Source organism: Hypomesus nipponensis, chromosome 17, assembly GCF_054491055.1.
Source record: "Hypomesus nipponensis isolate SF chromosome 17, ASM5449105v1, whole genome shotgun sequence".
Lineage (NCBI taxonomy): Eukaryota > Metazoa > Chordata > Actinopteri > Osmeriformes > Osmeridae > Hypomesus > Hypomesus nipponensis.
The window spans coordinates 8,339,287-8,351,863 of record NC_140377.1 but is presented as its reverse complement, the minus strand read 5'-3'; the positions used below and the strand labels follow the sequence as shown (position 1 = coordinate 8,351,863).

General features: G+C 41.3%; 2 protein-coding genes across 2 annotated transcripts; both read right to left on the bottom strand.

Moving 5' to 3' along the window:
• Positions 1–576: 576 nt before the first annotated feature.
• Positions 577–8,736, bottom strand: stxbp2 (syntaxin binding protein 2). Its single transcript, XM_084677275.1, has 18 exons — positions 8,651–8,736; positions 6,721–6,770; positions 6,557–6,638; positions 6,338–6,414; positions 6,166–6,241; positions 5,986–6,089; positions 5,746–5,894; positions 5,569–5,653; positions 4,814–4,944; positions 4,616–4,723; positions 4,395–4,518; positions 4,119–4,199; positions 3,100–3,241; positions 2,801–2,907; positions 2,602–2,700; positions 2,374–2,459; positions 1,413–1,573; positions 577–1,317 (listed from the first exon to the last, which is right to left on the bottom strand). The coding sequence occupies exons 1-18, from the start codon at positions 8,685–8,687 to the stop codon at positions 1,238–1,240; spliced, it is 1,779 nt and encodes a 592-aa protein (XP_084533401.1). The 5' UTR covers positions 8,688–8,736; the 3' UTR covers positions 577–1,237.
• A 1,494-nt stretch (positions 8,737–10,230) lies between these two features.
• pet100 (PET100 cytochrome c oxidase chaperone) lies at positions 10,231–12,521 on the bottom strand. The gene is made up of 4 exons (XM_084678958.1): positions 12,379–12,521; positions 11,695–11,781; positions 11,542–11,574; positions 10,231–11,430 (listed from the first exon to the last, which is right to left on the bottom strand). The coding sequence occupies exons 1-4, from the start codon at positions 12,403–12,405 to the stop codon at positions 11,341–11,343; spliced, it is 237 nt and encodes a 78-aa protein (XP_084535084.1). The 5' UTR covers positions 12,406–12,521; the 3' UTR covers positions 10,231–11,340.
• Between the last annotated feature and the right edge of the window lie 56 nt (positions 12,522–12,577).

Below are 12,577 nucleotides of genomic sequence, written 5' to 3'. Positions count from 1 at the left end.
CTAAAAACAACGTACTTGGAATCGGAAGGAATATATTGAACCCTTGACTGTCAGATACAACTACTTCAGTTACATACCAGCACAATGCTTTGGGCTCCAGTCTGCATCTCTACCTGAGTAGCTGACATCACACTTCTCTCCAGCAAACGTGAAGAACTTCTGGTAACAATAAAAAATACAGAAAACGACCTACTTCAGATAACAAACTGATCAGTCAGTCTGGTAATAGTCCCACAACAGAATACGATGTGATTCCAGGTTGCTCCAAATGCATAAGAAGTAGGTTGTGGTGAGGGAGAGTGCTTTTATAAAGGACATAAGCTCTACGTATGAACCCGCTCCCATTAAGGGCCCAGCCGTCGCTTTCCGCTTAATAGCGCCATCTGTAATCCCAGATGCAAAATATATAATCCCCTTCATGCACAGGGATGATCTTTTCTCTCGTAGAAACATCCGCACAGACATTGTAAACACCTCATGGCGGTATATTCACAAATCCTTAATGTTCTTGTGGAGACCCATGTCTGGTGTTTGTGGGTCACTTTATATTAGGATATAGCTAACAGAAGACAGATATTGTAATGTATGAAGTTTTATTGATCATTTTCAAAAGAAACAAAAAGGCCCACCACACTTCCTTCCCATCCTTATAAAAAAGTACATGATAAAAGTGCATTTCAGAGGAAGATAGACATTCTGGAAGAGGTGACAAAAATACAAGAAACAAGCTATTGTAACCGTGGACATCAGTAGTCATTTTATCAGTTTTCCACTGCGTTTACATTTAACAGATGGGCACAATTCCATATTGAATAGAAGGACATTATTCTGGGGGATGAAACAACCTAAGGAAAGTTCTGCTTCAAACAGGATGAAAGGATTTTCAAGTAAATCTGAAATAATCATGGTGATATTTCACTCATTTGCAACACAATTACAGAAGAAGGCAAAACATAGATTTGTATAATCTTCATAAAAGGTATTTGCTTAAATTAAATATTTAGAACATAATTTTCAATCACAGCATTATATACACACAATTTGTTTTACTTTAGGCTTCCAAGCATTAAAATAAGAATCCCAAGCAAGTTTACTTTAAATGATTACATCAAAAATGTAACTTTCACAGACTTGTCCAACCCTGCAACAAAAGACCAGTATCAAATATTCTCCCAATTAAAGATAAGAGTATACTTGGAAAAGCCATCCAGGGACGACCATCTCTCCTCAGGCATGTCTAACCCTCAGCTGCTGGGACCTGGTCCAGGTTTTTCAGGTCCTGCAAAAAGCTTGTGGGAGTGAGGATGTGCGAAGAGCCTAAGAACAGGAAAAAAGAACAGGAAAACGTATTATAAACAGGCAGTTTGTGCTTGTTAGGGGGTTCAATGGGGTCAAACCTTTGTCTCACTTACCAATCAGGACCTCCCACTTTCCCTCGGTGGCTCGAGTGACCTCATAGGCCGAGCGCATCTCAGAGTGAGACACACCACCAATCACAAAGATGATGAGACGAGGGCCAGAACGATACTCTGCTGCAGACTTTTTCTTGGGCCAGTGCCCAAACCGTGCACTGCTGTAGAATACACCATGTAAAGTTATTACAATTCAGCATTATGCAACTTAATTAACAAAGGCTGTGTACTACAAAAAAGTATATATACTCACACTGTGTTACATGCTGTGATGCGAGTGGTCTGAACTCTGCTACTATGTTCTGACTGAGGTTGGACATTAACCCTTGCTAGCCTTTTCGGACATCTCAAGTCTTTTAGTATTTTAGGTTAAGCACAATGATATATATATATATATATAGTATATCCCATTCATTAGTAGGTATATCCCATTCATTAGTAGGTACCATCGTGCTTAACCTTAAGTACTAAAAGACTTAACAAGACGGCCGAAAAGGCTAGCAAGGGTTAATGTCCAACCTCAGTCAGAACATAGTAGCAGAGTTCAGACCACTTACATCACAGCATCAGCTAAATAAAGCAGGAAACCACCAGATGTTAGTACTAGGATCACCGTGTTAACATTAATGACCACTCCGATTAAAACTCGGGAATGTGTGCTCTGGCAAAACGGAAGAGGGCAAAGCCTTAACCATTAGGTGGCACCGATTATGAAGTCTTGTGGTTCCTATATACGAATACTGTCGACTATATCAGCCGGTTTCCGGTGTGACAAGACATGAAAGTTACCATGCCTCCTGGACATATGTGTCTAAGAATAGAACACAAGGCTGCAGTAGTACACAATGCTGCAGAACAAATTGCCCTTAAGGGGGGGGGGGGGGGAGACAATAAAAGGCTACTAAATAATTTCCCGCTTTGCCAAAAACAACTAGACGGGCACATGCTTGGGAAGACCAACCTGACGGCAGTCTGCTGGGTGCTGATCAGAGCAGGCTCAGTGAGAAACGGCCACTGCTTCTTGTCCAGCTTGTCTTCTATAACATACTGGGAAGACAAATGGAGCCAGTCAGGGCGACTGGACAGATCGTTTGGTGGCTCGGTACGTGTCCAACTCAATCACCATGCGGATGGTGTCCAAAACAAATGGGACATCATCGCAACCAAGGCTTTTCCGGTTCCCTCCTACCTCCATCACGTCTTTCATGGTGGGCGTCCAGCGAGAAAGCTGGTAGGTGCTCTCCGTGCGCTCTTTCTTATCTGGCAGGGTTGTCCCAGCATTGGGACCCTAAAACACAAACCAACGTCACATGACTCCATCCAAAGGTTTGGACATTGTGGCCCAAAGACACAGCACTGGAGTGTGGGACTTAAGATGGACACCTTACCCCAGCAATGATGGGGCAGCCCAAGTGCTGCATGTTGGTAATGATGTTGCTGTTTGCCTGGACGTTGGCATGTTGGATGAGCTTGGTGAGGTTCTCCTCTCCAATCCCTGTGGTGGCAGTCACACAGTGTCATTCTTCACAAGAATGACAGACTGCTGAGCTTGATCACGTTTTTTTTAAAATAAATTCCCAGCGTCATAAAATATGAATCCATTGGAAGCGCATTTGGCCATTGGATGTGTGCTTTTAGACATAGAATAAAGCACTTCATGATGAATAGTGCCGTATGAATCCTTTACCCTTTTTCTTGTGGAATATGTACAAAAGTATAATCCGTATCTTGTCAAAGGGCTCGATGTTTGTGTCGAGGAGAACGGGGACAATGCTCTTCATGGCGTCCTTCAGGGGTTCCCCCTCCGCGTCGGAGCCCATGGCTAAATCCTGGGGACAACACGAAACGAGGGCTGCTTTACCACTTCCTCTGAGAACCACCGCGAGTTATACAAAGTTCTGTATGCACAGTCGTGACTGTGATGGATGTGTTCCAGGGAGATTAAAGACAAGCCTTCTTCCCAGATCTAAAAGGCTGCATAAGACCCGACACCCATCATGGTCCATCGATGACTAGTGTTACTCAAATGTGGGACTTTGATGAACACATGCAGAGTCAGGCATCTTTGGTTATAGTTATGTTACAGTACATGCAGACTCAAGCTCATCATGCACAGCACATATGATTAAGAGGCGGCGTTCAGACACACTACTGATGACCCATTAGGGCTATGTGATAAGTCAACCACACACACACACTAACAGTTCATCCTAAAGTACCTCAAACACACATAAATCACTACTCTGACTGTGCCTTCTCCGATTTCAGTCTCGCAGGATCAACACAACCGCTGCCATTTCTGTTTCTGTTGAACGCAGCCAGTTTATGGTCTGCTGAAAGCTCAGTAACATTAACTCGAGTGGTCATGTTGTACGTTCAACAGTGATGTAACAGCTTACTGTGCATTATGCCATATTCGACGAGTGAACGTTCCATATGTGCCGTTTATGCAATGTTACCATGAAGATTCCTTGTTCAAACTGAACACACCCAGCACCTACAGCATAATCCTCACATAAACCATAGCAGAGTGATATGAATGGAGGCAGTGAGGTCACCAACATGAGTTATATATTACCCGCAACTCGTTACATCACTGAAATCTTCTGTCAAACAAAGGTCAAGGTATTTCACCGAAACATCCCAAATCCATGCAGCTTTTCCAAGGGAGGGATACCACACCACTCAGTGTTGTGTTGCACTGACCTGCTCGACCTCACAAAGCTTTTCCAGAGACGTTTTGAACTTCTTCATGCAGGCTTCTGCCAGGTGCAAGTGAACCGAGTACTGAAAATCGAAACATTGGACAACAATTCAAAATTCAAATACAGAGATTTCTCAAATGGACCACACTGAAATTCCACTGGCAAATCAGCAACCACTATACATCCCCATGCGCCGTCACATCGGTTTTCCTTCAGGTCCTTACATATGGCCAAAACCCTTTTTGGAGCATGTCGTATGCTTTGTAGGAACACCTACCATGCTCAGCTCCTTCTGATACTGCGGCATCTTCTTCAGCATCTGAGAGAGGTCTTTGATATTGGACTTGTCTGTGGACATCCTCTTACTCTCGCAGAAGGTCCGGAGCAGCTCGGTCACTTTTCTGTGCGAGATTCAGAAAAGCCTAGCATGACGTCACGTCCAAATGCGCAGCATTTCCTTCATTTCAGGGCCTTCTCCTACCAGCGGGCCATACTTACATGGTGACATCTGCTATGTGCATGTGTCTCAGCTGTACCCATAACTCATCATCTTCGTCCAGTAAAACCTCCTTTTCCTTAGCGTCCCCGATTCCGGTAGATTGATGTCTAGGACAATGTAAAGGGATTGCGTGGTCTTATTCGCAGGCACACATACACTTCAATGGTCCATCTGACCAATGTGGTTTACAGACTCACTTGTATATGTCCTGTTGGATATCCAGAAGGTCGTAGACCATGGCCTGGAAGGTCAGTTCATGCAGAATAGGGGAGATTGGATCAAAGCCACGGTCCACAATCAGCAACTGAGACCGCGCCTTATCAGCACCCTATAATCCATAAATGGCGTGTCCAGAAAACATCAGAATATGACTGTAGATATACTGTAGATGCCTGCTAACGAGATCTGTGTGTGGGGCGGGTCATTTCCTTTCATAACCTGATGACACATCTGTGATGTCAGATGATCATGTCTACGATTTGGGGATGTCAAGATGTTTATCTGTGATTAAACATTGGAATTTCAGGCATGGATGAGTAAGAGGTTTCACCCGTGTTACTTGTCAGACAGACGACCTACGGGTACTATCTCAATCAGGAAATATATTTGGAGGTTCTATTGACAGTGAGGTGAGGCAACGGAAGGGAAGTGATGCGACAGATACAAAAAGAGGGGGGAAGTATACATGCCTGTGGAGATCCAGCTCAGGCCTAGAGGAATGTCAGCCATGAAAGACAGATACAGGAAAAAAAACGAAGAAGGTTCTAGCAGATGGCGAAAACTGGTAAAAGCAGTGAACAGAATCAAGCAAGAAAATAGAGAACCACCAGTGAAAGATGCAGCTCAACATTTGTGAAATCAAACAGAAGTATGGCCTTAGTCAATTGCCACAACCCCCCGGCCATTAAGAGCAGGATAGATGAAGTTCAAGTGCTGTCATGTAGGTTCTCACCTCCCCCATGCTGGGGTTGTCTGCTTTATGGGCGATTAGACGCTGAGAAACTTCCTCAGCCAGTCTGGCATTCTCCTCTGGACCACTGTGAAGACGAATCACACGCAGACACAATGATTGAGGGTCCTGTCGGAATCCACATCAGCCACGGACGATGACATGGGTAGGGTTAGGTACCTGCGGTAACGAATGGCGGGGAACTCCTTCAGTGTATCACAGAGGGTGGCGATCTGTTCAGCCAGATTCTCCATTAACCGGTCTTTATTTGCATTTCCCACAGGGCTGTAGATGGAGTGCATGGTGCTAGGCTTGTCCAAGGAAAACACCTGTACATCAGAAAAGTAATGACGGGTCAGGTGTAAGTGTCTGAGTTTCATTATCCCCATAATTAAAAAAGAGATGGCTGAAAACTCTCACCTGTGACTCATATGGCAGAAAAGCCACGTTAATCTCCTTCAGTGTCTTGATAACCCTGGCTAATCTTGATCTTCCGATCTCAGCGAAAAGGCCGTCAGGACAAGCTATCGACGAAGTTCAAAATGAGAACGAGACACGCACAATACTGACAGCGTGTAATCCTCGATGAAACCAACTTACTGTCTGTGAAGAAGATGTGTGCTGCTTTGTAAGTGAAGGCAGTCTCTTTGAAGTCGTTGATCAAAGCATGAACTGACTGCAATTGGAAGAGGAGAAAGGGGGAGTGTATTAAGGAGGACCATGGGAAATGTGTGTCATGGCTGAAACACTCGCAAGAAACTGCAAGACCAACCTTTTCCACTGGAGAGATCAAATAAATGGCCTCAAGGCTGGAGATGGGCTCCCTGCGCTTGTTAATGTCCTCCACAACTGCAAAGAGAAGGAAGCTCTAAGTCATGAGTCTGAAGACTCATTTACCTGATAATATCCGGGATAAAACAGGTCATGAATAGCTAGACGGAGATGTGATGCCTCGACTTTGCACATTCTATGAAGAGCAAGATTCACTTACTAGTTACCCCCTCTGCCATGATATCGGACATCTTGCAACAAGAGGATAGGATGCGCATGCTGATGTGATCCACAATAAGAACCTATTACACAAATGTGATTTACTGATTTTGAATGACTTAGATGAAGAATATCTGGTTTAGGGTTTAGAGAACCAGGGCTTACCTTCCATTCTCCTTCCTTCTTTACACTTTTGATGACTCCGTTCAGGATTTCTTGGAGGGAAAGCGTAAATAAATTATAAAACTACACAACTTCTATTCAAAAGATTGCATCCAATGTGGTTAGTTAACAAATTATCATTTAACAACTGCATTTGTGCCTATTCAAATAAAGACATATACTTGGAATGGAAGATACTGCCATCTGCGGGTTGTCGAGAATCTATATTTTTCTTAGATCTGACTATATTATGGATTTCCTTGTGGACTGGTTTATTCTCGTCAGTTGCATCAGTTAAAGTAATATATTAGAGTTTTTCACAATTGCACTAAACCCCATTCTCGGAATCAAATGTTCAGTGAACTAAACCAATTTGTCAAATCAGACCCTCTTTGGGCAAAACTCTAAACACATTCTCATTCACTTAACACATTTTGCACTGTGATGCACTTGTGCTGAAAAATGGCAAACACAGGCGGCAAACAGTAAACACAACTACACCACAGTTGTCATCTGTAAAACACAATGACTCAAAATTGTTCACACTTGTTTCTAATAGTGGTTTGGGACAATGTCATCTTTCACTGTGGTGTCCGTGTACGAGAATAGTTCAACATCAACCAGCATTTTTTTACTGTAAATGTTTGCCTTCCACCATACAGCCTTTTTCTCAACCCAATTGAAGAATTTTTCTCTGCATGGTGGTAAAAGGTCTATGACTGAAACCAATATACCAGGGTAAATTTCCCGCAGGCAATGGAATTGGCCTGTGGTAACATAGGTGTGGAGTGTTTTCTAGGCTGGATCCAGCACACCAGAGGGTTTTTTCTTTGTTCACAGAACTAAGTTGTGATGGTTACTGTAATATTTTCAAATCAAATCAAATTTACAGTATTTGTATAGCCCTTTTTACAAGCAATGTCACAGAGGGCTTCACATACGCCCATATAACTGCCCCTCAGCCAACCTTGAGTTTCAAGGATGACAAGGAAAAACTCACTTGAGATTTTTTTTTTACAGAAACCTTGGGATGAGCAATTCAGTGAGGGATCCCCTTCTCCAGAGACGGTTGGCAAAAGAGAGGTGCAGAACACAGGCTAAACATATTCATACATCAGGAAAGTGTCAATGGGTGTTGAAACACCAAAATCCAGTGTTTTGAAATCCAAAATCCATTTTCTGTATTGCGACAGTAAATGGATTTACTGTGTAAATATAAACAAATTCTTATTTACATGTAACTACATGCCCATCTCCATTTGTTTGTGTTGTGTAGACATGATTGGTCCATAGTGTTTATATATTGATTGGTTGTGTTTATGATCTGAAAGCATAGTTTGATTTTGAGCACAGGTTACATGGTTTAATAGGAGCGAGTGTTTGATTTTGCCAGAAGAGTCAGAAGTTTTGTAAATTGAGTTTGAATATTTGGTTTTGTGTTTACAGTTTTAAGAAAATGGTTGACTGTTTCAAGAAACATGTTTAAGCAATCGTGAAAAACTGTAACTGTAAACTGCATTTTATGTGGTCAAACGCATGAGTGATCACGAGACAGCTCCAGTATGCATCAACAAGTTGACATCAGGTATATCTTGTAATTTAACAGCTAGCATAATATTACCCCAAAGTCAAAAGACGTCGATTATAATTAAAACGAACCTTTTAGACATTGATACATATGCTAAAAGTTTTGTTTGGAAATAGGGTTTTGACAACTTGTCTTGTGGGTGTTATGTTGACAAGCTACTGAAGCTAGCTAGTTGGTTGCTAACAAGGAAGCTCTTGTATAACGAAGTATATACAGACGAGCTAACTAACTTGCTGGGTGATCAATTTAATATTGTTTCCAAACAAACTGTACAATCGCACAAAAGCAACATCAAACTACTTGGTAGTACAACTTTGTTTCTGTTTTATAAAGTTTTCTACTTACTCTCTCCGACTACAGCTTTTAGTCCACTTGGTGCCATCTTGACACTTCCGTATTGTTAATTTTTGTGTTCCTCTTGGAACTTTTGAAGTGTCAGCAACGCCCTCTATGAAAAGCTGAAGTACACTCTCACAATATGTAGATATAGTTGGCAAAAATATCCAAACGTAATAACTATGGGAAGTGTCCACTATCTACAATAGAGTCGGTCTAAAAAGAAATGCATGCGATTTGAGTGGGAAACGTGTCTTTATTTCATTATTATAACATTGTCCAAATCTTCAACATCAGATTCCCTATTGACACAGATTGGGCAAACATATAGGATTTTATATAATTTTAAAAATTCCATTAAATATATTCAAATTAACCTGCAATACCTGTTCTGAGTGTGAATTACACCAAGGGATGTTGAACCATCATGACCAACAATTAGGGCAAGTCCTGTGTCTATGATGACATTAAAACAAAGTCTGTTTATAAGAAATGAAAATCCTATGTTCTGAATAGTTCAAGCTTGGCAAAATCCAGTCCCTGCACAGATTAAATATACCTTCTATGGGAGGAGAGAATTCAGATACTGAGCCCAAACTCTCCAGACACAGTTTCTCAACCACTTCCCGAGCATTCACACGTGTATGCCCCACTCGGGTCAAATGGCCAAGTGCCATCCCCCTCTCCTGCGCCTCAGCAGTTTGATTAGGCAAGGAATCCAGTAGCTGACCTGTGATGGCTAGCAGCCTATCTTCTGATGATCCTGGGGGAAAGCACATCTGTTGCTCTTTGACAGTTGAGTATGTGTATAGTCTTGTGTAGGCAGTAGATGAGGGAGCATACCAGGTTCAGAATCACTACTGGATGTATGCTCATGGGAAAGCTTTGTTGACAATGTTCTCGTGGAGAGGGACTGCAGTGAGGGGCTGATGAGGCAAAGTCAACGTCATTAATTTCCCCTCAATGGTAACAATCAAATTATCAATTGTTGTTTGGTAATCTCTCTCTTACACTCTGAAACAAGGATCTCCTTGAAGCAGTTGCATTTGTATGCCTATCTGCAAAATATGATTGTGTAAACAATTTGTCAAATATTGTTCACAACTTGCACATCATCGGTATCGCTCGATCATGTAAAAAGCATTTAGATTTCTCTGACCTTAATAATGGAGTTATCAAGTTTGTTATCCTTCATATACCCTTCAAGAAGATAGTTTCGAGTCACATGTCCAGAGCCTGCAAACTCCGACAAGTTTAAATCAACATAACCAACCTAAAATACAACACAGATGCAGGGGTTAGAGGTTAAAGGGAACCCAGTAGTTCCTTCAGTCTCACCAAAGCATAACCTAAATGTAATTTAAAGCCCTGTCCAAACCCCAGAATCAGATTAATCTATTATCATTCAAGTGTCTTTGAATGTAATATCCCTTTTGGGCAGAGGAATATTATTCCTCAATACGCATATATTTTGTCAAAAGTCAACTGAGTTTCCGAACATCCTCTTTCTTACCTTTTTAAAAGATGTTCCTCCATGTTTGTCCTGTATACAGAAACGATGTCAATACAATTCCAATGAACATACCTGATAAACATCAATATTTTTTATTCCATAAATAGTCCAAATCACACAAAAGATAATGTTTTCTTAAAATGTTACTGACCTCACGGATAGATATTCTACACAAGCAGTTCTGTAGGACCCCTGTTGAGCTATTGACAGAAGTCCGGCACACAAACTTGAATAGCGTTCCCCACTGAACTGTGTTATGCTGAACCTCCTGTCTGTACAATATGCACACACAATAATGTTCCTCATGAGGCTATGGAGGGGGCTTCTGGATTGAATGTTACATATCACTTATTCTTTATCTCACCGTGGAGACTTCTCTGTATAGCTACCATCCAACATGCGAAGTTTACAGAAAAGCCACCCAGTGACCCTTGGGACATTGGCTAGCTCATCCAGTCGCAAAGAAACTGAAAAGTGATGTGTCCAGATGGGTGTATGAGTCGGGAGGAGAGATGACAAGCGCTTACCAGCGTCCATCATTTTAGTCTGTACAGGCCTCTATTCCTCGTGACAACTTCATGTCAAAGAAATCAATTACTTTCTTAACCGTGGTGAGGATAACAGGAAACAATATCAAATAACATGCTTTGTGATGTCATAGTTTCTAATGACCATGGCACCCTGGAAGTCTTTTATACAATGTTGGGCCTATGTTAGGGTGCGATATCTTCTCAGGTACATTCAGATTTAATCTTTCTTGTTCTACTTATTGTTCCCCAATTAGCCTACCAGATAATACAAAACTTTCAGGAATACAATAGTCACGCTTTAATGAATGATAGTAAGAAAAGTAAGGTCAAATCTAAATAATCGAAAAATAAATAATTTTGCATCTAAAATAAACAATGTGTGATGTGCACATCAATAAATGCAATATGTTCTTATTTGATTGCACTGAATGTATGCATTGTAAAAGTCTTTCAGCAGGACTGTTTACTGTATTGTGGTTTAATGAGGCACAGGAACAGTAATGTAGGGTGTATTCTCCATAGAAGTCAATGTTATTCGTTCAGTCCCTTCAGTCCAAGTCCCACTCTGGTGGTTTTCCACCAACTGTAGGCCAAATAGTTGACTTGCGGGCCTTTGGTCGCCTGCTGGGGGCATCCTCCCGTCTGCTCTGGATACCTCATTGCTCAGACTCCATGCCAATCTCTTTTAATATTCGCTGCTCCTTGCGGTTTCGCATACGCTCCTTGAAGTCTTCCAATTCTTTTCTCTATAGCACAGACAATTCAGAAAGGATTTGCCATAATTATTTACTAAAATGATCATTAACCCAAACTCTTCTACACTATATAATCATGATGGTTTCAATTGTTTCACTTACGTGCATTTTCTCGTCTGGTGGGAAGATCTCCCTCTGAAAGTTAAAACAATAAATGAAAGATGCCTACAGTAAATATTCATTACAAGGAACATTCAACAGTGCTCCAACCTATGCAAGTTTACTGCCCAACGCTGAAATGATGGATAAACAAACCTTTCTCTTCACTATGTATTCTTCAAAGTACTCAGCTTGATTTGAGATCCAAAACATGGTCACAGGGAATGACAGGTAAAGCATCATCTGCACGTAATAACCAGATGTATAGTTGTTAAATTACTAAAATTACACATTTTAGACGATTCAACCCTCTCCTCCCATATCAGGTTGGCCCTTCTACTAAATATATGCAAAGACTTGATGTCGCCAGGCTTCAGCTATTAAGCCAATGGGTTGTTTATTTTCTCATACAGTGACACGAGCGAGCATAGGCTGTGTAATAGTTATGAAATGAATGCCTACGGAAGTGAACTCCATTACATTTACATTTTACATTTATGCATTTAGCAGACGCTTTTATCCAAAGAATTCAACATGCGAGTGTCAATATATCCAAACCATATAAAAACATAACTAGCCAATGCCTTCTTAAAGAAAATGTATTAAGGGTAGCTAGCTAGCTAGCTAGCTGGTACTACTAGTGGCACTGGCACTGTAGTGCTAGCTAAACAACCTTCCTTTGGAGAAAAACAAACGCTTCTGCTATACTGTTATTAGCTAGTAGAGTTATTTATCTCAAATGAAAGTAACACCAGTCAGTCAGTATAACTAAATGGAAAGCTGGAGTGACGTAACATTGCGATTAATTGCAAGTAAACATGTATATTACATCACCCTTACCCGAAACACTTCTATTTTCACCCCCATCTTGGTTTCCAAACTCAACCTTCACAATTCTTCCGCATGCTAGAAAGACTATTGGTTTTGTGATGCGTCGTTTCGTAAATATCCAATCACTGATACGTAAGAGCATCGGGGTTGCCAGGTTTGAGAAAAGACAGTTGACATTGCCAGGTTTGAAACAAAAATCAGGATATGT